Genomic DNA, 26,269 nt, shown 5'->3' with positions numbered 1-26,269 from the left:
ATAATTGCTGATATATACTGTGCATATATATAAATATAATTGCTGATATATACTGTGCATATATATATAAATATAATTGCTGATATATACTGTGCATATATATATATAAATATAATTGCTGATATATACTGTGCATATATATAAATATAATTGCTGATATATACTGTGCATATATATAAATATAATTGCTGATATATACTGTGCATATATATATAAATATAATTGCTGATATATACTGTGCATATATATAAATATAATTGCTGATATATACTGTGCATATATATAAATATAATTGCTGATATATACTGTGCATATATATATAAATATAATTGCTGATATATACTGTGCATATATATATATATAATTGCTGATATATACTGTGCATATATATATATATAAAGAATTTAAAGTCCTTTAAAAAAATAAAGATACCACCATTTTCTTTCACATTGTGTGCTGAATTGTTCCAGCTTTGGTATGTAAATGACATAATCTGTGGTCACATGACAGGGGCGTGAAGGGCTTCACCAGCTGTTTATCTGCTCTTTACCTCTCCCTCTTCAGAATTTATCGGTCAGTGGGTCAGAGGGAGCTGTGCTGTCCTTGTCATGGCGCTAGTGACAGATGAACAAGTGCACAAGGTAACTGTGTATCAGATTATTGATCATTAACTTAAAGGGACAGTCAAGTCCAAAACAAACTTTCATGTTTCAAATAGGGCATGTAATTTTAAACAACTTTCCAATTTACTTTTGTCACCAATTTTGCTTTGTTCTTTTGGTATTCTTAGTTGAAAACTAGACCTAGGAAGGCTCATATGATAATTGCTAAGCCCTTGAAGGCCGCCTCTAATCACATGCTTTTGTATTTGCTTTTCACAGCAGGGGAGAGCTAGTTCAGGTAAACCCTATAGATAACATTGTGAGCATGTCTGTGGATTGTGGCAGACACTGCACTAATTGGCTAAAATAAAAGTCAATAGATAATAAATAAAATGTCATGTGATCAGGGGGCTGTCAGAAAACGTTTAGATACAAGTTAATCACAGAGGTAAAAAGTGTATTATTATAACTGTGTTGGTTATACAAAACTGGGAAATGGGTAATAAAGGGATTATCTATCTTTTAAAATAACAAAAATTCTGGTGTTGACTGTCCCTTTAACCCTCTGTAACAGGTTAGTGTATCTTCTGATCTGTAATAGGTTAGTGTATCCTCTGGTCTGTAACAGGTTAGTGTATCCTCTGGTCTGTAACAGGTTAGTGTATCTTCTGGTCTGTAAACAGGTTAGTGTATCCTCTGGTCAGTAACAGGTTAGTGTATCCTCTGGTCTGTAACAGGTTCGTGTATCCTCTGGTCTGTAACAGGTTACTGTGTAATCCTTGGTCTGTAACAGGTTACTGTATCCTCTTGGTCTGTAACAAAAAATCCCAAAAAAGGGGGTTAGTGTAATCCTCTGGGTCTGTAACAGGTTAGTGTATCCTCTGGTCTGTAACAGGTTAGTGTATACTCTGGTCTGTCAACAGGTTAGAGTACTCCTCCTGGTCTGTAACAGGTTAGTGTATCCTCTGGTCTGTAAACAGGTTAAGTGTATCTTCTGGTCTGTAACAGGCTTAGTGTATCCTATGGTCTGTAACAGGTTAGTGTATCCTCTGGTCTGTGCTAACAGGTTTCGGGGTAAGTGTATCCTCTGGTCTGTAACAGGTTAGTGTATCTTCTGGTCTGTAACAGGTTAGTGTATCTTCTGGTCTGTAACAGATTACTGTATTCTCTGGTCTGTAACAGGTTAGTGTATCCTCTGGTCTGTAACAGGTTAGTGTATCCTCTGGTCTGTAACAGGTTAGTGTATCCTCTGGTCTGTAACAGGTTAGTGTATCTTCTGGTCTGTAACAGGTTAGTGTATCCTCTGGTCTGTAACAGGTTAGTGTATCCTCTGGTCTGTAACAGGTTAGTGTATCTTCTGGTCTGTAACAGGTTAGTGTATCCTCTGGTCTGTAACAGGTTAGTGTATCCTCTGGTCTGTAACAGGTTAGTGTATCCTCTGGTCTGTAACAGGTTAGTGTATCCTTCTGGTCTGTAACAGGTTAGTGTATCTTCTGGTCTGTAACAGGTTAGTGTATCCTCTGGTCTGTAACTGGTTAGTGTATCCTCTGGTCTGTAACAGGTTAGTGTATCCTCTGGTCTGTAACAGGTTAGTGTATCCTCTGGTCTGTAACAGGTTAGTGTATCCTCTGGTCTGTAACAGGTTAGTGTATCCTCTGGTCTGTAACAGGTTAGTGTATCTTCTGGTCTGTAACAGGTTAGTGTATCTTCTGGTCTGTAACAGGTTAGTGTATCTTCTGGTCTGTAACAGGTTAGTGTATCCTCTGGTCTGTAACAGGTTAGTGTATCCTCTGGTCTGTAACAGGTTAGTGTATCCTCTGGTCTGTAACAGGTTAGTGTATCCTCTGGTCTGTAACAGGTTAGTGTATCCTCTGGTCTGTAACAGGTTAGTGTATCTTCTGATCTGTAACAGGTTACTGTATCCTCTGGTCTGTAACAGGTTAGTGTATCCTCTGGTCTGTAACAGGTTAGTGTATCCTCTGGTCTGTAACAGGTTAGTGTGTCTTCTGGTCTGTAACAGGTTAGTGTATCTTCTGGTCTGTAACAGGTTAGTGTATCCTCTGGTCTGTAACAGGTTAGTGTATCTCTGGTCTGTAACAGGTTAGTGTATCCTCTGGTCTGTAACAGGTTAGTGTATCTTCTGGTCTGTAACAGGTTAGTGTATCCTCTGGTCTGTAACAGGTTAGTGTATCTTCTGGTCTGTAACAGGTTACTGTATCCTCTGGTCTGTAACAGGTTAGGTGTATCCTCTGGTCTGTAACAGGTTAGTGTATCTCTGGTCTGTAACAGGTTAGTGTATCCTTCTGGTCTGTAACAGGTTAGTGTATCTCTGGTCTGTAACAGGTTAGTGTATCCTCTGGTCTGTAACAGGTTAGTGTATCCTCTGGTCTGTAACAGGTTAGTGTATCTTCTGGTCTGTAACAGGTTATGTATCCTCTGGTCCTGTAACAGGTTAGTGTATCCTCTGGTCTGTAACAGGTTAGTGTATCTCTGGTCTGTAACAGGTTAGTGTATCCTCTGGTCTGTAACAGGTTAGTGTATCCTCTGGTCTGTAACAGGTTAGTGTATCCTCTGGTCTGTAACAGGTTACTGTATCCTCTGGTCTGTAACAGGTTAGTGTATCCTCTGGTCTGTAACAGGTTAGTGTATCCTCTGGTCTGTAACAGGTTAGTGTATCCTCTGGTCTGTAACAGGTTAGTGTATCTCTGGTCTGTAACAGGTTAGTGTATCCTCTGGTCTGTAACAGGTTAGTGTATCCTCTGGTCTGTAACAGGTTAGTGTATCTTCTGGTCCTGTAACAGGTTAGTGTATCCTCTGGTCTGTAACAGGTTAGTGTATCTCTGGTCTGTAACAGGTTAGTGTATCCTCTGGTCTGTAACAGGTTAGTGTATCTCTGGTCTGTAACAGGTTAGTGTATCCTTCTGGTCTGTAACAGGTTAGAGTATCCTCTGGTCTGTAACAGGTTAGTGTATCTCTGGTCTGTAACAGGTTAGCTGTATCCTCTGGTCTGTAACAGATTAGAGTATCCTCTGGTCTGTAACAGGGTTAGTGTATCCTCTGGTCTGTAACAGGTTAGTGTATCCTCTTGGTCTGTAACAGGTTAGTGTATCCTCTGGTCTGTAACAGGTTAGTGTATCCTCTGGTCTGTAACAGGTTAGTGTTATCTTCTGGTCTGTTACAGGTTAGAGTATCCTCTGGTCTGTAACAGATTAGTGTATCCTTCTGGTCTGTAACAGGTTAGTGTATCTTCTGGTCTGTAACAGGTTAGTGTATCTTCTGGTCTGTAACAGGTTAGTGTATCTTCTGGTCTGTAACAGGTTAGGTGTTATCCTCTGGTCTGTAACAGGTTAGTGTATCATCTGGTCTGTAACAGGTTAGTGTATCCTATGGTCTCTGTTACAGGTTAGAGTATCCTCTGGTCTGTAACAGATTAGTGTATCCTCTGGTCTGTAAACAGGTTAGTGTATCTTCTGGTCTGTAACAGGTTAGTGTATCTCTGGTCTGTAACAGGTTAGTGTATCTTCTGGTTCTGTAACAGGTTAGTGTATCCTCTGGTCTGTACAGGTTAGTGTATCTTCTGGTCTGTAACAGGTTAGTGTATCTCTGGTCTGTAACAGGTTAGTGTATCCTCTTGGTCTGTAACAGGTTAGTGTATCTTCTGGTCTGTAACAGGTTAGTGTATCCTCATGTCTGTAACAGGTTAGTGTATCCTCTGGTCTGTAACAGGTTAGTGTATCTCTGGTCTGTAACAGGTTAGTGTATCCTCTTGGTCTGTAACAGGTTAGTGTATCCTCTGGTCTGTAACAGGTTAGTGTATCTCTGGTCATGTAACAGGTTAGTGTATCCTATGGTCTGTAAAGGTTAGTGTATCCTCTGGTCCTGTAACAGGGTTAGTGTATCCTCTAGGTCTGTGAACAGGTAGTGTATCCTCTGGTCTGTACAGGATAGTGTATCCTCTTGTCTGTAACAGGTTAGTGTATCCTCTGGTCTGTAACAGGATAGTGTAACCTTCTGGTCTGTAAACAGGTAGTGTTTATCTCCTGGTCTGGTAACAGGTTAGCTGTATCCTGCTTGGTCTGTAACAGGTTAGAGTATCTCCTGCTGGTCCTGTAACAGGTTAGTGTATCTTCTGGTCTGTAACAGGTTACTGTATCCTCTGGTCTGTAACAGGTTAGTGTATCTTCTGGTCTGTAACAGGTTACTGTATCCTCTGGTCTGTAACAGGTTAGTGTATCCTCTGGTCTGTAACAGGTTAGTGTATCTTCTGGTCTGTAACAGGTTAGTGTATCCTCTGGTCTGTAACAGGTTAGTGTATCTTCTGGTCTGTAACAGGTTACTGTATCCTCTGGTCTGTAACAGGTTAGTGTATCCTCTGGTCTGTAACAGGTTAGTGTATCTTCTTATCTGTAACAGGTTAGTGTATCCTCTGGTCTGTAACAGGTTAGTGTATCCTCTGGTCTGTAACAGGTTAGTGTATCCTCTGGTCTGTAACAGGTTAGTGTATCCTCTGGTCTGTAACAGGTTAGTGTATCTTCTGATCTGTAACAGGTTACTGTATCCTCTGGTCTGTAACAGGTTAGTGTATCCTCTGGTCTGTAACAGGTTAGTGTATCCTCTGGTCTGTAACAGGTTAGTGTATCTCTGGTCTGTAACAGGTAGGTGTAGTCCTCTGGTCTGTAACAGGTTAGTGTATCCTCTGGTCTGTAACAGGTTAGTGTATCTTCTGATCTGTAACAGGTTACTGTATCCTCTGGTCTGTAACAGGTTAGTGTATCCTCTGGTCTGTAACAGGTTAGTGTATCTTCTGGCCTGTAACAGGTTAGTGTATCCTCTGGTCTGTAACAGGTTAGTGTATCTTCTGGTCTGTAACAGGTTAGTGTATCCTCTGGTCTGTAACAGGTTAGTGTATCCTCTGGTCTGTAACAGGTTAGTGTATCTTCTGGTCTGTAACAGGTTAGTGTATCCTCTGGTCCTGTTACAGGTTAGTGTATCCTCTGGTCTGTAACAGGTTAGTGTATCCTCTGGTCTGTAACAGGTTAGTGTATCCTCTGGTCTGTAACAGGTTAGTGTATCCTCTGGTCCTGTAACAGGTTAGTGTATCCTCTGGTCTGTAACAGGTTAGTGTATCCTCTGGTCTGTAACAGGTTAGTGTATCTTCTGGTTAACAGGTTAGAGTATCCTCTGGTCTGTAACAGGATAGTGTATCTCTGGTACTGTAACCGGTTAGTGTATCTCTCGGGTACTTTAACAGGTTAGTTGTATCTTCTGGTCTGTAACAGGTTAGTGTATCCTTCTGCGTCTGTAACAGGTTAGTTGCTATCCTTCTGGTCTGTAAAACAGGTTAGTGTATCCTCTTGGTCTGTAACGGTTGAGTCGTATCCTCTGGTCTGTAAGCAGGTTAGAGTATCCTACTGGTCTTGTAACAGGTTAGTGTATCCTCTGGTCTGTAAACAGGTTAGTGTATCTTCTGGTCATGTAACAGGTTAGTGTATCTTCTGGTCATGTAACAGGTTAGTGTATCTACTGGTCATGTAACAGAGTTAGTGTATCCTCTGGTCAGTGAACAGGTTAGTGTATCCTCTGGTCTGTAACAGGGTTAGTGTATCCTCTGGTATGTAACAGGTTAGTGTATCCTCTGGTCTGTAACAGGTTAGTGTATCCTCCTAGTCTGTAACAGGTTAGTGTATCCTCTGGTCTGTAACAGGTTAGTGTATCCTCTGGTCTGTAACAGGTTAGTGTATCTTCTGGTCTGTAACAGGTTAGTGTATCCTCTGGTCTGTAACAGGTTAGTGTATCTTCTGGTCTGTAACAGGTTAGTGTATCCTCTGGTCTGTAACAGGTTACTGTATCTTCTGGTCTGTAACAGGTTAGTGTATCCTCTGGTCTGTAACAGGTTAGTGTATCCTCTGGTCTGTAACAGGTTAGTGTATCCTCTGGTCTGTAACAGGTTAGTGTCTCTTCTGGTCTGTAACAGGTTAGTGTATCTTCTGGTCTGTAACAGGTTAGTGTATCCTCTGGTCTGTAATAGGTTAGTGTATCCTCTGGTCTGTAACAGGTTAGTGTATCCTCTGGTCTGTAACAGGTTAGTGTATCCTCTGGTCTGTATCAGGTTACTGTATCCTCTGGTCTGTAACAGGTTAGTGTATCCTCTGGTCTGTAACAGGTTAGTGTATCCTCTGGTCTGTAACAGGTTAGTGTATCTTCTGGTCTGTAACAGGTTACTGTATCCTCTGGTCTGTAACAGGTTAGTGTATCCTCTGGTCTGTAACAGGTTAGTGTATCTTCTGGTCTGTAACAGGTTAGTGTATCCTCTGGTCTGTAACAGGTTAGTGTATCTTCTGGTCTGTAACAGGTTAGTGTATCCTCTGGTCTGTAACAGGTTAGTGTATCCTCTGGTCTGTATCAGGTTACTGTATCCTCTGGTCTGTAACAGGTTAGTGTATCCTCTGGTCTGTAACAGGTTAGTGTATCCTCTGGTCTGTAACAGGTTAGTGTATCCTCTGGTCTGTAACAGGTTACTGTATCCTCTGGTCTGTAACAGGTTAGTGTATCCTCTGGTCTGTAACAGGTTAGTGTATCTTCTGGTCTGTAACAGGTTAGTGTATCCTCTGGTCTGTAACAGGTTAGTGTATCTTCTGGTCTGTAACAGGTTAGTGTATCCTCTGGTCTGTAACAGGTTAGTGTATCCTCTGGTCTGTAACAGGTTAGTGTATCCTCTGGTCTGTAACAGGTTAGTGTATCCTTCTGGTCTGTAACAGGTTAGTGTATCCTCTGGTCTGTAACAGGTTAGTGTATCCTCTGGTCTGTAACAGGTTAGTGTATCCTCTGGTCTGTAACAGGTTAGTGTATCCTCTGGTCTGTAACAGGTTAGTGTATCTTCTGGTCTGTAAACAGGTTAGTGTATCCTCTGGTCTGTAACAGGTTAGTGTATCTTCTGGTCTGTAACAGGTTAGTGTATCCTCTGGTCTGTAACAGGTTAGTGTATCCTCTGGTCTGTAACAGGTTAGTGTATCCTCTGGTCTGTAACAGGTTAGTGTATCCTCTGGTCTGTAACAGGTTAGTGTATCTTCTGGTCTGTAACAGGTTAGGTGTATCCTCTGGTCTGTAACAGGTTAGTGTATCCTCTGGTCTGTAACAGGTTAGTGTATCCTCTGGTCTGTAACAGGTTAGTGTATCCTCTGGTCTGTAACAGGTTAGTGTATCTTCTGGTCTGTAACAGGATACTGTATCCTCTGGTCTGTAACAGGATAGTGTAACCTCTGGTCCTGTAACTGGTTAGTGTATCCTTCTGGTCTGTAAACAGGTTAGTGTATCCTCTGGTCTGTAACAGGTGTCAGAGTATCCTCTGGTCTGTAACAGGTTACTGTATCCTCCTGGTCTGTACAGGTTAGTGTTCCTGCTGGTCTGTAACACGGTTAGAGTGGTATCCCTCTGGTCTGTAACAGGTTAGTGTATCCTTCTTGTCTGTAACAGGTTAGTGTATCCTCTGGTCTGTAACAGGTTAGTGTTTTCCTCTGGTTCCTGTAAACAGGTTAGTGTAATCCTCTGTTCCTGTATACAGTGTTAGTGTATCCTCTGTCTGTAAACAGGTTAGTGTATCCTCTGGTCTGTAACAGGTTACTGTATCCTCTGGTCTGTAACAGGTTAGTGTATCCCTCTGGATCTGTAACAGGTTAGTAGTATCTTCTGGTCTGTAACAGGTTAGTGTATCCTCTGGTCTGTAACAGGTTAGTGTATCCTCTGGTCTGTAACAGGTTAGACTGTATCCTCTGGTCTGTAACAGGGTTAGTGTATCCTTCGGTGCTGTAACAGTGTAGTGTATCCTCTGGTCTGTAACCGTGTTTGCTGTATCTCTCTGGTCTGTAACAGGTGTAGTGTATCCTCTGGTCCTAGTAACAGCGTTAGTGTATCCTCTGGTCTGTAAACTAGGTTAGTGAATATCCTCTGGTCTGTAACCGGGATTAGTGTATCTGCTCTGGTCTGTAACAGGTTAGTGTATCCTCTGGTCTGGTAAACAGAGTTAGTGTAATCCTCTGTCTGAACGGATCATCTGGTCTGAACAGGTTAGTGTACCCTCTGGTCTGAACAGGTTAGTGTATCTCTGGTCTGTAACAGGTTAGTGTACTCCTCTGGTCTCGTAACCAGGTTAGTGTATCACTCTGGTCTGTAACAGGTTAGTGTATCCTACTGGTCCTGTAAACAGGGTTAGTGTATCGTCTGGTCTGTAACAGGTCATAGTGTATTCCTCTGGTACTGCTAACAGGTTAGTGTATCCTTCTGGTCTGTTACAGGTTAGAGTATCCTCTGGTCTGTAACAGTAACAGTTAGTGTATCCTCTGGTCTGTAACAGGTTAGTGTATCTTCTGGTCTGTAACAGGTTAGTGTATCCTTCTGGTCTGTAACAGGTTAGTGTATCCTTCTGGTCTGTAACAGGTTAGTGTATCCTCTGGTCTGTAACAGGTTAGTGTATCCTTCTGGTCTGTAACAGGTTAGTGTATCCTCTGGTCTGTAACAGGTTAGAGTATCCTCTGGTCTGTAACAGATTAGTGTATCCTCTGGTCTGTAACAGGTTAGTGTACTCCTCTGGTCTGTAACAGGTTAGTGTATCTTCTGGTCTGTAACAGGTTAGTGTATCCTTCTGGTCTGTAAACAGGTTAGTGTATCCTCTGGTCTGTAAACAGGTTAGTGTATCTTCTGGTCTGTAACAGGTTAGTGTATCCTCTGGTCTGTAACAGGTTAGTGTATCCTCTGGTCTGTAACAGGTTAGTGTATCCTCTGGTCTGTAACAGGTTAGTGTATCCTCTGGTCTGTAACAGGTTAGTGTATCCTCTGGTCTGTAACAGGTTAGTGTATCTTCTGGTCTGTAACAGGTTAGTGTATCCTCTGGTCTGTAACAGGTTAGTGTATCCTTCTGGTCTGTAACAGGTTAGTGTATCCTCTGGTCTGTAACAGGTTAGTGTATCTTCTGGTCTGTAACAGGTTAGTGTATCCTCTGGTCTGTAACAGGTTAGTGTATCCTCTGGTCTGTAACAGGTTAGTGTATCCTCTGGTCTGTAACAGGTTAGTGTCTCTTCTGGTCTGTAACAGGTTAGTGTATCTTCTGGTCTGTAACAGGTTAGTGTATCCTCTGGTCTGTAATAGGTTAGTGTATCCTCTGGTCTGTAACAGGTTAGTGTATCCTCTGGTCTGTAACAGGTTAGTGTATCCTCTGGTCTGTATCAGGTTACTGTATCCTCTGGTCTGTAACAGGTTAGTGTATCCTCTGGTCTGTAACAGGTTAGTGTATCCTCTGGTCTGTAACAGGTTAGTGTATCCTCTGGTCTGTAACAGGTTAGTGTATCCTCTGGTCTGTAACAGGTTAGTGTATCCTTCTGGTCTGTAACAGGTTAGTGTATCCTCCTGGTCTGTAACAGGTTAGTGTATCCTCTGGTCTGTAACAGGTTAGTGTATCTCTGGTCTGTAACAGGTTAGTGTATCCTCTGGTCTGTAACAGGTTAGTGTATCCTCTGGTCTGTAACAGGTTAGTGTATCCTCTGGTCTGTAACAGGTTAGTGTATCCTCTGGTCTGTAACAGGTTAGTGTATCCTCTGGTCTGTAACAGGTTAGTGTATCTTCTGGTCTGTAACAGGTTAGTGTATCCTCTGGTCTGTAACAGGTTAGTGTATCCTTCTGGTCTGTAACAGGTTAGTGTATCCTCTGGTCTGTAACAGGTTAGTGTATCCTTCTGGTCTGTAACAGGTTAGTGTATCCTTCTGGTCTGTAACAGGTTAGTGTATCCTCTGGTCTGTAACAGGTTAGTGTATCCTCTGGTCTGTAACAGGTTAGTGTATCTTCTGGTCTGTAACAGGTTAGTGTATCCTCTGGTCTGTAACAGGTTAGTGTAATCCTCTGGTCTGTAACAGGTTAGTGTATCCTCTGGTCTGTAACAGGTTAGTGTATCTCTGGTCTGTAACAGGTTAGTGTATCCTCTGGTCTGTAACAGGTTAGTGTATCCTCTGGTCTGTAACAGGTTAGTGTATCCTCTGGTCTGTAACAGGTTAGTGTATCTTCTGGTCTGTAACAGGTTAGTGTATCCTCTGGTCTGTAACAGGTTAGTGTATCTTCTGGTCTGTAACAGGTTAGTGTATCCTCTGGTCTGTAACAGGTTATTGTATCCTCTGGTCTGTAACAGGTTAGTGTATCTCTGGTCTGTAACAGGTTACTGTATCCTCTGGTCTGTAACAGGTTAGTGTATCCTCTGGTCTGTAACAGGTTAGTGTATCCTCTGGTCTGTAACAGGTTAGTGTATCCTCTGGTCTGTAACAGGTTAGTGTATCCTCTGGTCTGTAACAGGTTAGTGTATCCTCTGGTCTGTAACAGGTTAGTGTATCCTCTGGTCTGTAACAGGTTAGTGTATCCTCTGGTCTGTAACAGGTTAGTGTATCCTCTGGTCTGTAACAGGTTAGTGTATCCTCTGGTCTGTAACAGGTTAGTGTATCCTCTGGTCTGTAACAGGTTAGTGTATCCTCTGGTCTGTAACAGGTTAGTGTATCCTCTGGTCTGTAACAGGTTAGTGTATCCTCTGGTCTGTAACAGGTTAGTGTATCCTCTGGTCTGTAACAGGTTAGTGTATCCTCTGGTCTGTAACAGGTTAGTGTATCTCTGGTCTGTAACAGGTTAGTGTATCCTCTGGTCTGTAACAGGTTAGTGTATCCTCTGGTCTGTAACAGGTTAGTGTATCTTCTGGTCTGTAACAGGTTAGTGTATCCTCTGGTCTGTAACAGGTTAGTGTATCCTCTGGTCTGTAACAGGTTAGTGTATCCTCTGGTCTGTAACAGGTTAGTGTATCCTCTGGTCTGTAACAGGTTAGTGTATCCTCTGGTCTGTAACAGGTTAGTGTATCTTCTTATCTGTAACAGGTTAGTGTATCCTCTGGTCTGTAACAGGTTAGTGTATCCTCTGGTCTGTAACAGGTTAGTGTATCCTCTGGTCTGTAACAGGTTAGTGTATCCTCTGGTCTGTATCAGGTTAGTGTATCTTCTGGTCTGTAACAGGTTAGTGTATCCTCTGGTGTGTAACAGGTTAGTGTATCCTCTGGTCTGTAACAGGTTAGTGTATCCTCTGGTCTGTAACAGGTTAGTGTATCCTCTGGTCTGTAACAGGTTAGTGTATCCTCTGGTCTGTAACAGGTTAGTGTATCCTCTGGTCTGTAACAGGTTAGTGTATCCTCTGGTCTGTAACAGGTTAGTGTATCCTCTGGTCTGTAACAGGTTAGTGTATCCTCTTGTCTGTAACAGGTTAGTGTATCCTCTGGTCTGTAACAGGTTAGTGTATCCTCTGGTCTGTAACAGGTTAGTGTATCTTCTGGTCTGTAACAGGTTAGTGTATCCTCTGGTCTGTAACAGGTTAGTGTATCCTCTGGTCTGTAACAGGTTAGTGTATCTTCTGGTCTGTAACAGGTTAGTGTATCCTCTGGTCTGTAACAGGTTAGTGTATCTTCTGGTCTGTAACAGGTTAGTGTATCCTCTGGTCTGTAACAGGTTAGTGTATCCTCTGGTCTGTAACAGGTTAGTGTATCCTCTGGTCTGTAACAGGTTAGTGTATCCTCTGGTCTGTAACAGGTTAGTGTATCTTCTGGTCTGTAACAGGTTAGTGTATCCTCTGGTCTGTAACAGGTTAGTGTATCCTCTGGTCTGTAACAGGTTAGTGTATCCTCTGGTCTGTAACAGGTTAGTGTATCCTCTGGTCTGTAACAGGTTAGAGTATCCTCTGGTCTGTAACAGGTTAGTGTATCATCTGGTCTGTAACAGTTTACTGTATCTTCTGGTCGGTAACAGGTTAGTGTATCCTCTGGTCTGTAACAGGTTAGTGTATCCTCTGGTCTGTAACAGGTTAGTGTATCCTCTGGTCTGTAACAGGTTACTGTATCCTCTGGTCTGTAACAGGTTAGTGTATCCTCTGGTCTGTAACAGGTTAGTGTATCCTCTGGTCTGTAACAGGTTAGTGTATCCTCTGGTCTGTAACAGGTTAGTGTACCCTCTGGTCTGTAACAGGTTAGTGTATCCTCTGGTCTGTAACAGGTTAGTGTACCCTCTGGTCTGTAACAGGTTAGTGTATCCTCTGGTCTGTAACAGGTTAGTGTATCCTCTGGTCTGTAACAGGTTAGTGTATCTTCTGGTCTGTAACAGGTTAGTGTATCCTCTGGTCTGTAACAGGTTAGTGTATCCTCTGGTCTGTAACAGGTTAGTGTATCCTCTGGTCTGTAACAGGTTAGTGTATCTTCTTATCTGTAACAGGTTAGTGTATCCTCTGGTCTGTAACAGGTTAGTGTATCCTCTGGTCTGTAACAGGTTAGTGTATCCTCTGGTCTGTAACAGGTTAGTGTATCCTCTGGTCTGTAACAGGTTAGTGTATCTTCTTATCTGTAACAGGTTAGTGTATCCTCTGGTCTGTAACAGGTTAGTGTATCCTCTGGTCTGTAACAGGTTAGTGTATCCTCTGGTCTGTAACAGGTTAGTGTATCCTCTGGTCTGTAACAGGTTAGTGTATCCTCTGGTCTGTAACAGGTTAGTGTATCTTCTGGTCTGTAACAGGTTAGTGTATCCTCTGGTCTGTAACAGGTTAGTGTATCTTCTGGTCTGTAACAGGTTAGTGTATCCTCTGGTCTGTAACAGGTTAGTGTATCCTCTGGTCTGTAACAGGTTAGTGTATCCTCTGGTCTGTAACAGGTTAGTGTATCCTCTGGTCTGTAACAGGTTAGTGTATCCTCTGGTCTGTAACAGGTTAGTGTATCCTCTGGTCTGTAACAGGTTAGTGTATCCTCTGGTCTGTAACAGGTTACTGTATCCTCTGGTCTGTAACAGGTTAGTGTATCCTCTGGTCTGTAACAGGTTAGTGTATCTTCTGGTCTGTAACAGGTTAGTGTATCCTCTGGTCTGTAATAGGTTAGTGTATCTTCTGGTCTGTAACAGGTTAGTGTATCCTCTGGTCTGTAACAGGTTAGTGTATCTTCTGGTCTGTAACAGGTTAGTGTATCTTCTGGTCTGTAACAGGTTAGTGTATCCTCTGGTCTGTAACAGGTTAGTGTATCTTCTGGTCTGTAACAGGTTAGTGTATCCTCTGGTCTGTAACAGGTTAGTGTATCCTCTGGTCTGTAACAGGTTAGTGTATCCTCTGGTCTGTAACAGGTTAGTGTATCCTCTGGTCTGTAACAGGTTACTGTATCCTCTGGTCTGTAACAGGTTAGTGTATCCTCTGGTCTGTAACAGGTTAGTGTATCCTCTGGTCTGTAACAGGTTATTGTATCCTCTGGTCTGTAACAGGTTAGTGTATCCTCTGGTCTGTAACAGGTTACTGTATCCTCTCGTCTGTAACAGGTTAGTGTATCCTCTGGTCTGTAACAGGTTAGTGTATCTTCTGGTCTGTAACAGGTTAGTGTATCCTCTGGTCTGTAACAGGTTAGTGTATCTTCTGGTCTGTAACAGGTTAGTGTTAGTGTATCCTCTGGTCTGTAACAGGTTAGTGTATCCTCTGGTCTGTAACAGGTTACTGTATCTTCTGGTCTGTAACAGGTTAGTGTATCCTCTGGTCTGTAACAGGTTAGTGTATCCTCTGGTCTGTAACAGGTTAGTGTATCCTCTGGTCTGTAACAGGTTAGTGTATCTTCTGGTCTGTAACAGGTTAGTGTATCCTCTGGTCTGTAACAGGTTAGTGTATCCTCTGGTCTGTAACAGGTTAGTGTATCCTCTGGTCTGTAACAGGTTAGTGTATCCTCTGGTCTGTAACAGGTTAGTGTATCCTCTGGTCTGTAACAGGTTAGTGTATCCTCTGGTCTGTAACAGGTTAGTGTATCCTCTGGTCTGTAACAGGTTAGTGTATCCTCTGGTCTGCCACAGGGGGCTGCAATGCCAATGGGTGACTTTAAATAGAGAGTATATGTCACAGGTGTGTTTGCAGTTTATACAAATCACTGCATGTGATTGTACAGTGATTATGGAATATAGATTCATGAAATACTCTGGATTCCTGTGAATCTGATGTGTGTGTATATACAGTATATATATATATATATATATATATATATATATATATATATATATATATATATATATATATATATATATATATATATATATATATATCTTATGGGGTGCAGGTCTGGTTCATAGAACTACATACTGACTTGGCATTACCTGGGTAATAATCCAGGCCCTGGCAGCTTGTATCAGGGATTAGCTCTATTGTTGCCAAACCCTAAAGCCAGGAACCTAACAGTTTAAAGCCCCAAATACATCAAATGAAGCTGAAGGATTTTGTGGTTTGAATTGTACCGCAATGTGCTGCTGAAGGGCTGAGTGATTATATTAACACTTATGCTACTTTATCATCTCTTAATCTATCTAAAGAATTTACCTTCCATTTCAGACTTTGTTAATCCAGTTAGCGGTCTGAGAGTTCCCACGGGTCAGGTATTACCAGACAGACAAGTTTTACAACATGTCATAAAGATTACTGGTATTGACACACACTACATATCAGCAGTGCTAATTACACCTCCCTTTGTATCATCACAAAAAGAATAATTTACATATAACTACAGGTATTAAATATTTACACAACATTAAAGTCAAATGTAGTTCCCCCTAATATATTAAATTATATATAATAAAACAGTTTTATTTATTTTAAATTCAGTTTTGGCGCGGACATGATATGATGTATCGTTTCATGTCCGCTTCACATCGATAAATGCCGACAGCATACGCTCTTTGCATTTATCATTGCACCAGCAGTTCTTGTGAACTGTTGGTGCAATAGCGCACCCCTGCAGATTCGCGGCCAATCGGCGGCTAGCAGGGGGTGTAAATCAACCCGATCGGGTTAATTTCTGTCCGCCGCCTCAGAGCAGGGCTTTACACCGCTGCCTGAAGATTCGCCGGAAACACGGGGCATCAAGCTCCGTACGGAGCTTAATAAATTTACTCCTTGGTATTTAGTTATGTATTTATTCCATGAAATGAAAATTAATACATCTCTCTATGCAGACGACTTGCTACTATTTATCAGAGATACAATTTATGTATTTTTATTTTTTTAATTGAGTTTGATATATTGATTTTTTACAAATCTCCCTAAGCAGATGACTTGTTACTATTTGTCAGAAATAGATACAATTGATTTATGTATTTATTTTAAATTCAGTTTTGGTATTTAATTGTATGTATTATTTTTATTGAGATGAGTACATGTCTATGCAGATGACTTGTTACTATTTGTCAAAGATAGATACAATTTATTTATGTATTTATTATTTTTATTGAGATTAGTACATGTCTATGCAGATGACTTGTTACTATTTGTCAGAGATAGATACAATTTATTTATTATTGTTATTGAGATTAGTACATGTCTATGCAGATTACTTGTTACTATTTGTCAGAGATAGATACAATTTATTTATGTATTTATTATTGTTATTGAGATTAGTACATGTCTATGCAGATTACTTGTTACTATTTGTCAGAGATAGATACAATTTATTTATGTATTTATTATTGTTATTGAGATGAGTACATGTCTTTGCAGATGACTTGTTACTATTTGTCAGAGATAGATACAATTTATTTATGTATTTATTATTGTTATTGAGATGAGTACATGTCTATGCAGATGACTTGTTACTATTTGTCAGAGATAGATACAATTTATTTATGTATTTATTATTTTTATTGAGATGAGTACATGTCTATACAGATGACTTGTTACTATTTGTCAGAGATAGATACAATTTATTTATGTATTTATTATTTTTATTGAGATGAGTACATGTCTATGCAGATGACTTGTTACTATTTGTCAGAGATAGATACAATTTATTTATGTATTTATTATTGTTATTGAGATTAGTACATGTCTATGCAGATGACTTGTTACTATTTGTCAGAGATAGATACAATTTATTTATGTATTTATTATTATTATTGAGATTAGTACATGTCTATGCAGATGACTTGTTACTATTTGTCAGAGATAGATACAATTTATTTATGTATTTATTAATGTTATTGAGATTAGTACATGTCTATGCAGATGACTTGTTACTATTTGTCAGAGATAGATACAATTTATTTATGTATTTATTAATGTTATTGAGATTAGTACATGTCTATGCAGATGACTTGTTACTATTTGTCAGAGATAGATACAATTTATTTATGTATTTATTATTATTATTGAGATTAGTACATGTCTATGCAGATGACTTGTTACTATTTGTCAGAGATAGATACAATTTATTTATGTATTTATTATTGTTATTGAGATTAGTACATGTCTATGCAGATGACTTGTTACTATTTGTCAGAGATAGATACAATTTATTTATGTATTTATTATTGTTATTGAGATTAGTACATGTCTATGCAGATGACTTGTTACTATTTGTCAGAGATAGATACAATTTATTTATGTATTTATTATTGTTATTGAGATTAGTACATGTCTATGCAGATGACTTGTTACTATTTGTCAGAGATAGATACAATTTATTTATGTATTTATTATTTTTATTGAGATTAGTACATGTCTATGCAGATGACTTGTTACTATTTGTCAGAGATAGATACAATTTATTTATGTATTTATTATTGTTATTGAGATTAGTACATGTCTATGCAGATGACTTGTTACTATTTGTCAGAGATAGATACAATTTATTTATGTATTTATTATTGTTATTGAGATTAGAACATGTCTATGCGGATGACTTGTTACTATTTGTCAGAGATAGATACAATTTATTTATGTATTTATTATTGTTATTGAGATTAGTACATGTCTATGCAGATGACTTGTTACTATTTGTCAGAGATAGATACAATTTATTTATGTATTTACTATTGTTATTGAGATTAGTACATGTCTATGCAGATGACTTGTTACTATTTGTCAGAGATAGATACAATTTATTTATGTATTTATTATTTTTATTGAGATGAGTACATGTCGTCTATACAGATGACTTGTTACTATTTGTCAGAGATAGATACAATTTATTTATGTATTTATTATTTTTATTGAGATTAGTACATGTCTATGCAGATGACTTGTTACTATTTGTCAGAGATAGATACAATTTATTTATGTATTTATTATTGTTATTGAGATTAGAACATGTCTATACAGATGACTTGTTACTATTTGTCAGAGATAGATACAATTTATTTATGTATTTATTATTGTTATTGAGATGAGTACATGTCTATGCAGATGACTTGTTACTATTTGTCAGAGATAGATACAATTTATTTATGTATTTATTAATGTTATTGAGATTAGTACGTCTATGCAGATGACTTGTTACTATTTGTCAGAGATAGATACAATTTATTTATGTATTTATTATTGTTATTGAGATTAGTACATGTCTATGCAGATGACTTGTTACTATTTGTCAGAGATAGATACAATTTATTTATGTATTTATTAATGTTATTGAGATTAGTACATGTCTATGCAGATGACTTGTTACTATTTGTCAGAGATAGATACAATTTATTTATGTATTTATTATTGTTATTGAGATTAGTACGTCTATGCAGATGACTTGTTACTATTTGTCAGAGATAGATACAATTTATTTATGTATTTATTATTGTTATTGAGATTAGTACATGTCTATGCAGATGACTTGATACTATTTGTCAGAGATAGATACAATTTATTTATGTATTTATTATTGTTATTGAGATTAGAACATGTCTACACAGATGACTTGTTACTATTTGTCAGAGATAGATACAATTTATTTATGTATTTATTATTGTTATTGAGATGAGTACATGTCTATGCAGATGACTTGTTACTATTTGTCAGAGATAGATACAATTTATTTATGTATTTATTATTGTTATTGAGATTAGTACATGTCTATGCAGATGACTTGTTACTATTTGTCAGAGATAGATACAATTTATTTATGTATTTATTATTGTTATTGAGATTAGTACGTCTATGCAGATGACTTGTTACTATTTGTCAGTCACAAAATAAATATTCCATTGTTATTACAGATCACACATATGTTCAGCTCCTTTTCTGGATACAAATTAGACAAAAGTCTGAAAGTTGATGGATTTTTAAAAACCAAGAGTCCTCTAATGTGCTAGGATTTAAAGAAGACAAATCTTGGTATTAAGATCCAAATAAGTGATATCCGTTAAAGGGACATAAAACAAACATTTTACCTTTTATACAATTTTAAAATAGTTTCCAATTAACTTGTATTATCAAATGTACTTTGTTCTACTGTTGTTCTTTGTTGAAGAGATATCTAGATAGGTAGTGTGCAGATGCATGGAGCACTACATGACAGGAAATACTGCTGCCACCTAGTGCTCTTGCTAATGTTTAACATTGTTGTAAAACTACTGCCATATAGAACTGCAGACACGTGCACACTCCTGAGCTTACCTTCCTGCTTTTTAACAAAGGATAACAAGAAAATGAAGCAAATGTGGTAATAGAAGTAAATTGGAAAGTTGTTTAAAGGGACAGTCTAGTCAAAAATAAACTTTCATGATTCAGATAGGGCACGTCATTTTAAACAACTTTACAATTTACTTTTATCATCAATTTGGCTTTGTTCTCTTGGTTTTCTTAGTTGAAAGCTAAACCAAGGTAGCCTCATATGCTAATTTCTTAGCCCTTGAAGGCTGCCTCTAATCTGAATGCATTTTGATTTTTTTCACAACTAGAGGGCGTTAGTTCATGTGTGCACCATATAGATAACATTGTGCTCACGCCCGTGGAATTAACTAGAAGTCAGCACTAATTGGCTAAAATGCAAGTCTGTTAAAAGTACTGAGATAAGGGGGCAGTATGCAGAGGCTTAGATACAAGGTAATCACAGAGGTAAAAAGTGTATTAATATAACTGAGATAAGGGGCAGTCTGCAGATGCTTAGATACAGGTAATCACAGAGGTAAAATGTATATTAATATAACTGAGATAAGGAGCAGTCTGCAGAGGGTTAGATACAGGTAATCACAGAGGTAAAATGTATATTAATATAACTGAGATAAGGAGCAGTCTGCAGAGGCTTAGATACAGGTAATCACAGAGGTAAAATGTATATTAATACAACTGAGATAAGGAGCAGTCTGCAGAGGCTTAGATACAAGGTAATCGCAGAGGTAAAATGTATATTAATATAACTGAGATAAGGAGCAGTCTGGAGAGGGTTAGATACAAGGTAATCACAGAGGTAAAAAGTATATTAATATAACTGAGATAAGGAGCAGTCTGCAGAGGGTTAGATACAAGGTAATCACAGAGGTAAAATGTATATTAATATAACTGAGATAAGGAGCAGTCTGCAGAGGCTTAGATACAAGGTAATCACAGAGGTAAAAAGTATATTAATACAACTGAGATAAGGAGCAGTCTGCAGAGGCTTAGATACAAGGTAATCGCAGAGGTAAAATGTATATTAATATAACTGAGATAAGGAGCAGTCTGCAGAGGCTTAGCTACAAGGTAATCACAGAGGTAAAAAGTGTATTAATATAACTGAGATAAGGAGCAGTCTGCAGAGGCTTAGATACAAGGTAATCACAGAGGTAAAAAGTGTATTAATATAACAGAGATAAGGAGCAGTCTGCAGAGGCTTAGATACAAGGTAATCACAGAGGTAAAAAGTTTATTAATATAACTGAGATAAGGAGCAGTCTGCAGAGGCTTAGATAATAGGTAATCACAGAGGTAAAAAGTATATTAATATAACTGAGATAAGGGGCAGTCTGCAGAGGCTTAGATACAAGGTAATCACAGAGGTAAAAAGTATATTAAAATATCTGAGATAAGGAGCAGTCTACAGAGGCTTAGGTACAAGGTAATCACAGAGGTAAAAAGTGTATTAATATAACTGAAATAAGGAGCAGTCTGCAGAGGCTTAGATACAAGGTAATCACAGAGGTAAAAAGTATATTAATATAACTGAGATAAGGGGCAGTCTGCAGAGGGTTAGATACAGGGTAATCACAGAGGTAAAAAGTATATTAATATAACTGAGATAAGGAGCAGTCTGCAGAGGCTTAGATACAAGGTAATCACAGAGGTAAATAGTATATTAATATAACTGAGATAAGGGGCAGTCTGCAGAGGCTTAGATACAAGGTAATCACAGAGGTAAAAAGTGTATTAATATAACTGAGATAAGGAGCAGTCTGCAGAGGCTTAGATACAAGGTAATCACAGAGGTAAAAAGTGTATTAATATAACAGAGATAAGGAGCAGTCTGCAGAGGCTTAGATACAAGGTAATCACAGAGGTAAAAAGTTTATTAATATAACTGAGATAAGGAGCAGTCTGCAGAGGCTTAGATAATAGGTAATCACAGAGGTAAAAAGTATATTAATATAACTGAGATAAGGGGCAGTCTGCAGAGGCTTAGATACAAGGTAATCACAGAGGTAAAAAGTATATTAAAATATCTGAGATAAGGAGCAGTCTACAGAGGCTTAGGTACAAGGTAATCACAGAGGTAAAAAGTGTATTAATATAACTGAAATAAGGAGCAGTCTGCAGAGGCTTAGATACAAGGTAATCACAGAGGTAAAAAGTATATTAATATAACTGAGATAAGGGGCAGTCTGCAGAGGGTTAGATACAGGGTAATCACAGAGGTAAAAAGTATATTAATATAACTGAGATAAGGAGCAGTCTGCAGAGGCTTAGATACAAGGTAATCACAGAGGTAAATAGTATATTAATATAACTGAGATAAGGGGCAGTCTGCAGAGGCTTAGATACAAGGTAATCACAGAGGTAAAAAGTATATTAATATAACTGAGATAAGGAGCAGTCTGCAGAGGCTTAGATACAAGGTAATCACTGATGTAAAAATTGTATTAATATAACAGTTAAGAATGCAACTAATGATTATTTTCATAATTGATTAATCAGCCGATTATTTTTTCAATTAATCGACGAATCGGATAATAATATTGGATGTGTATTTAAAATAAAATCCACATACTGAGTGCAAATATAAACTTCAGACTAAAACTTAATATTAATACAATTGTGTGTCCAGTTTTTAAGCGGCAGATGATTTGTTTAATTAAAATCAGTGATTTGTTAAGAAAATGGGATTCCCTTCTTTTATCACTCTCTGTTAAGATAAGTCTGCTAAAGATGATCATTTTACCCCAAAATATTGTATTTTATGCAAAATCTTCCATTTTGTTTTACACCGGGCGCCACCATCTTGTGTATTATTGGATCATGTGATAGAAGCAGTGAGCTTTGACAGATCAGTCATGTTACCGGCTCATTGAGTTTGTACCGTGCACTTTGGATTATCTCACACAATAGAAAGCAAACGCTTTAAAAATGTCCAGTTTTTTTTTACCACAGTTTAAAAGTTACATAACAAAAAAAAACCTCAGGAATAATACAGGGAAATGCAACCACTGCAAAATGTATAGCTCTGTGTTGTGCAGCTAAACTGAGGAAGACAATACTATCACAGATCTGTTACAGTGTGAGAGAAAAGGACAGTATACACCAATATTCATATAACTGCATGTAATAGACACTGCTAGAAAGAAGAATATGCACAGATACTGATATAAAAATCCAGTATAAAACCTTTTAAAAACTTAATGAGAAGCTCCCAGTTTAGCACTGTTGGTGAGGTTAGGCTGGGACACCCACTGAAAGGGGCTGAGAGCAGACCCTCCCCTGAATATGAAAAGACCCATTACATAAGCAGGAGTCTGTAGACATCGGTATACATCTAAAACTTTAGGGCTTGGTTAGGGGTCTGAAAATCAGCACATTTATTAAAATCACACTTATTTAAAGATAAGCAAAACTATAGATTGTTACAAAAAAACATTATAAGATGGGCTCTGTAAATGGATCATCTACAATACATTTATGCAGAGAAAAAGGTAGTGTGCAATATCCCTTCAAACTCCAAGATGGCGGTGCTCAGCGTGAAGATGCAGAGTTTCACTAACCAGCACTTGTAAAGAGTTAAATTACGTAAATAGCTGCTGGCACAAGAGGAAAAAAAAACAATCTCATGGTAAATAGTAAACATAGTATAGTAATTATACCCAGCAGTTTAAAGTGCCATAAAACAGGTTGAGATCTGTGCATATCCTAAAAGGGCTATTTAAGTAAAAATAGTTTGCATAAAAAAATTGTTTAAAAATTCTTGGCAAGTATTTTAAAATAATTTTCAAAAATACTTACATAACCATGCTGTATGGAGCAGTCTACTCCACCCCCCCTTATCAGTGTTTAGACACAGGCATTGAATTTCAACAGAGTTCACTGCTTCTCGGCATGCTCCAGCAGATAATCCCTGTTCACTTTTGCATTTTACCAAAACAACAATATATAGATATAGATACAGCCGTGGAAGGAAATGTGTTGGGGGAATTGGATACAATTCTGAAACTTGAAGGGACAGTCTACAATAGATTTTTTTTTGTCTTAAAAGATAGATAATCCCTTTATTACCCATTCCCACACAACCAACACAGTTATATTAATACACTTTTTACCTCTGTGATTACCTTGTATCTAAGCCTCTTCTGACAGCCCCCTGATCACATGACTTTGTATTTATTATCTATTGACTTTTAGTATTTGGTACTGCGTTGTGCTAACTCTTAAATAACTTCTGGGGCGTGAACACATTGTTATCTATATGGCCCACAAGAACTAGCAGTCTCCTGTTGTGAAAAGCAAATAAAAAACCATGTGATAAGAGGCTGTCTACAGTGGCTTAGAAACAGGCAGAAATTTAGAGGTTTAAATGTTATCAAGTATATTAATATAACAATGTTGGTTGTGCAAAGCTGGGGAATGGCTAGTAAAGGCGTTATCTATTTTTTTAAACAATAACAATTTTTGTGAAGACTGTCCCTTTAAAAGGAAGAGTTAATGGCGAGGCACTGCAGTATAAATTTGCAGGTAAAGTAATTAAAGTCCATATTATTATATTTTGTCTCTATCCCAACTAGTTTTATGTCCCTATTTATTTATTTTTTTTAAACCAGCTTTATTTGTCAAAAAAGGGTTATGATGGTATAAAAATGGAGATGCAGGGCTTAGATACAAGGGTTGGTTAATTTTTCAAATACATAACTTATTATTACAACATTTATAATCATTACATTAACTAAGAATTTGGTTTTTTTAACTACATGGTCCGTTGATTGAAGATTTTATGATTGTAATTATATTAAACTATAATAACAAAAAACAGTAAATAGTGATCTTTTGTGCTGAAATGCTCTAATAAATCGGATGTGATTACAAGTTTTGTCTGTTTATTATGGTCTCAGGGTCTTTTGTCAGTGTGAAGAATTATATCTATCATCCTATTCTAGTTTCCAAAGGCATTCTATTTATGTCTTATTCAGTATGTTAATGTATTGTTCCCACAATGCTGTTGTTTCAGCATATATGTTCATGTGATCGTATTTTATGTCCCTTTTAAAGCAAATGTATCATTTTTCCAATAAGGATTTTTTTGTTGCTTTTTTACAGAAAAGACATTTTTTATCACAAATAGAGAATCTTTTTTGAATTGAATCTAAATTGGGGCTCGTTAGAAAAGGGTTTTAACTTGGTTACATTAGGGTCACATTCTGCCTCTCACTGGTAACACATTCTTTATACAGCAGATCAGATGCAAATTGAATCAATTTAGATATAAAATGGAACAAGCTCCCCGTTAATAGAAGATGGCCCTCACGTTTAGGCTTTATAGAATTGAAAAACTTTATTTGCAGCTTGGAGAGAATCTGATGTAAAGCTATAGGTGTACAATACCCCCTTACTTATTGCAATCATTCTCAGGATGTTACTTGTGTGAAGTGTTATATAAATCTATGATAACATTGATTAATACTTCTAGTCTAAGGGGCCGATTTATCACTGCCCAAATGGGGCTGTATACCGTTTCCGCGTGAGCCTTAACTCATTCGCCGCCTCTGAGGTGGCGGACATCAATCTGCCCAATCTCATATGATCAGGTTGAAATATGTGCTTAAAGGGACACTGAACCCAATTTTTTTCTTTTGTGATTCAGATAGAGCATGTAATTTTAAGCAACTTTCTAATTAACTCTTATTATCAAATTTTCTTTATTCTCTTGGTATCTTTATTTGAAATTCAAGAATGTAAGTTTAGATGCCGGCCCATTTTTGGTGAACAACCTGGGTTGTCCTTGCTGATTGGTGGATAAATTCATCAACCAATAAAAAAAAGTGCTGTCCAGAGTCTTGAACCAAGAAAAAAAGCTTAGTTAACGTCTTTTTCAAATAAAGATAGCAAGAGAACAAAGAAAAATTGATAATAGGAGTAAATTAGAAAGTTGCTTAAAATTGCATGCTCTATCTGAATAATGACAGAAAAAAATTGGGTTCAGTGTCCCTTTAAAAAAACATAAATAACAATAGGGTACCCTAATGAAAAATGTAAAAAAATAATGTGTCCAAATCGAAATTGTCCCAAAAGAAATTATCTGATTCAAAATAGTGTAGCCAGTGAAAAAAAGTGTATCCAATTAGTATGATGAAAAACAGAAAATTCCACTAGGGTGTGTCCATCCCCAATGAATATAATGCTTGCGTGATATTATGTGGTGAAAAAGAGTCCCAAAAAATATATAAAAAGAGGGACAAAAAATGTTAACTCCAAGATAAGGGCAATATGGGAATAAGACAAGTCTGCATATAGGATTTTAAAGTACAAGTAAGGGCAATTTAGTGGCGGGAATTATCGGAACACTGTTGTGGACAGTTAGCATGTTGCAGGGTTACAGTTCTTAATTCGACAGAATGCACTCCGGACTCTCTTGGGATGGTGGATGTACTATATCTGTCTATTTATGTGGGAAGTTATAGGGTTGTGCAGAGCAGAAATAAGCAGGGATTGTGATTACTTTCTCAGTTCCACAAGGATGGATTCCTGGTCTTGGAAGGGATGTTCAGCCCAGAGGAGTGTGAGGCTTTGAAGCAGGAAATAGTGAAGGTCCTGCAGGATATGGATGTGCCCCCTCACTGCCGCACGGTGTTCACAACACAACACGAGGAGCAGCTCCATGCACAGGTGTGTTATTTAACAATGGTTTTATCTGGTGTACAGGGACACCCAGTGATGTCAGTGTAACAATATAACAAGGGAGTTAAAGGGACATTAAATGTTTTTATTTGGTTACAACAGGGACACCCAGTGATGTCAGTGTAACAATATGACACAGGAGTTTGATACATATATAGAGAATAAGAAGGATTTTGTGTAAATATAGAGAGATAAGCTAATGAAGTCTGCTCTCCGTGGAAGCTTAGCCCATATGATTAGGTTGTGGTTTCAGTTAGCAGAGATAGCTATTTTATATACAAAAATATACATAAAGGAACAGTTTCACATATAGTTTTAAAGAACTGGTATAACAAGTCATCGTAAATGTATTAAGGGGAAAACAATGTTATAGTACACTGTCCCTTTAAGGCTGCCCTCTTTAATAAGTAGTCTTTCACTGAAGTCCCTTGTTTCTCATTTTTTCATAATACAAAAACAAACCTTTATTCCTGACGGCAGATCTCAGTATATCTGCTTCTAGACTTGTAATCATGACTGGTTAACTGAACAGAACTGAATCT

General features: G+C 38.0%; 1 protein-coding gene across 2 annotated transcripts in view; it reads left to right on the top strand.

Annotated features, from left to right (window-relative positions):
- The first annotated feature begins 509 nt into the window (after window positions 1-509).
- PHYHD1 (phytanoyl-CoA dioxygenase domain containing 1) overlaps window positions 510-26,269 on the top strand; it is a 93,632-nt gene continuing 67,872 nt past the window's right edge. For both annotated transcript variants that reach the window (XM_053696026.1, XM_053696027.1), the window contains exons 1-2: window positions 510-641; window positions 25,557-25,715. In XM_053696026.1, coding sequence (XP_053552001.1) covers window positions 609-641; window positions 25,557-25,715 — 192 coding nt within the window. In that variant the 5' untranslated portion in view covers window positions 510-608. The remainder of the gene's footprint in view (window positions 642-25,556; window positions 25,716-26,269) is intronic.

The sequence above is a fragment of the Bombina bombina genome, chromosome 12 (assembly GCF_027579735.1).
Source record: "Bombina bombina isolate aBomBom1 chromosome 12, aBomBom1.pri, whole genome shotgun sequence".
NCBI classification, from domain to species: Eukaryota; Metazoa; Chordata; class Amphibia; order Anura; family Bombinatoridae; genus Bombina; species Bombina bombina.
The sequence above is the reverse complement of the archived record's forward strand: the minus strand, read 5'-3'. Positions and strand labels throughout refer to the sequence as shown.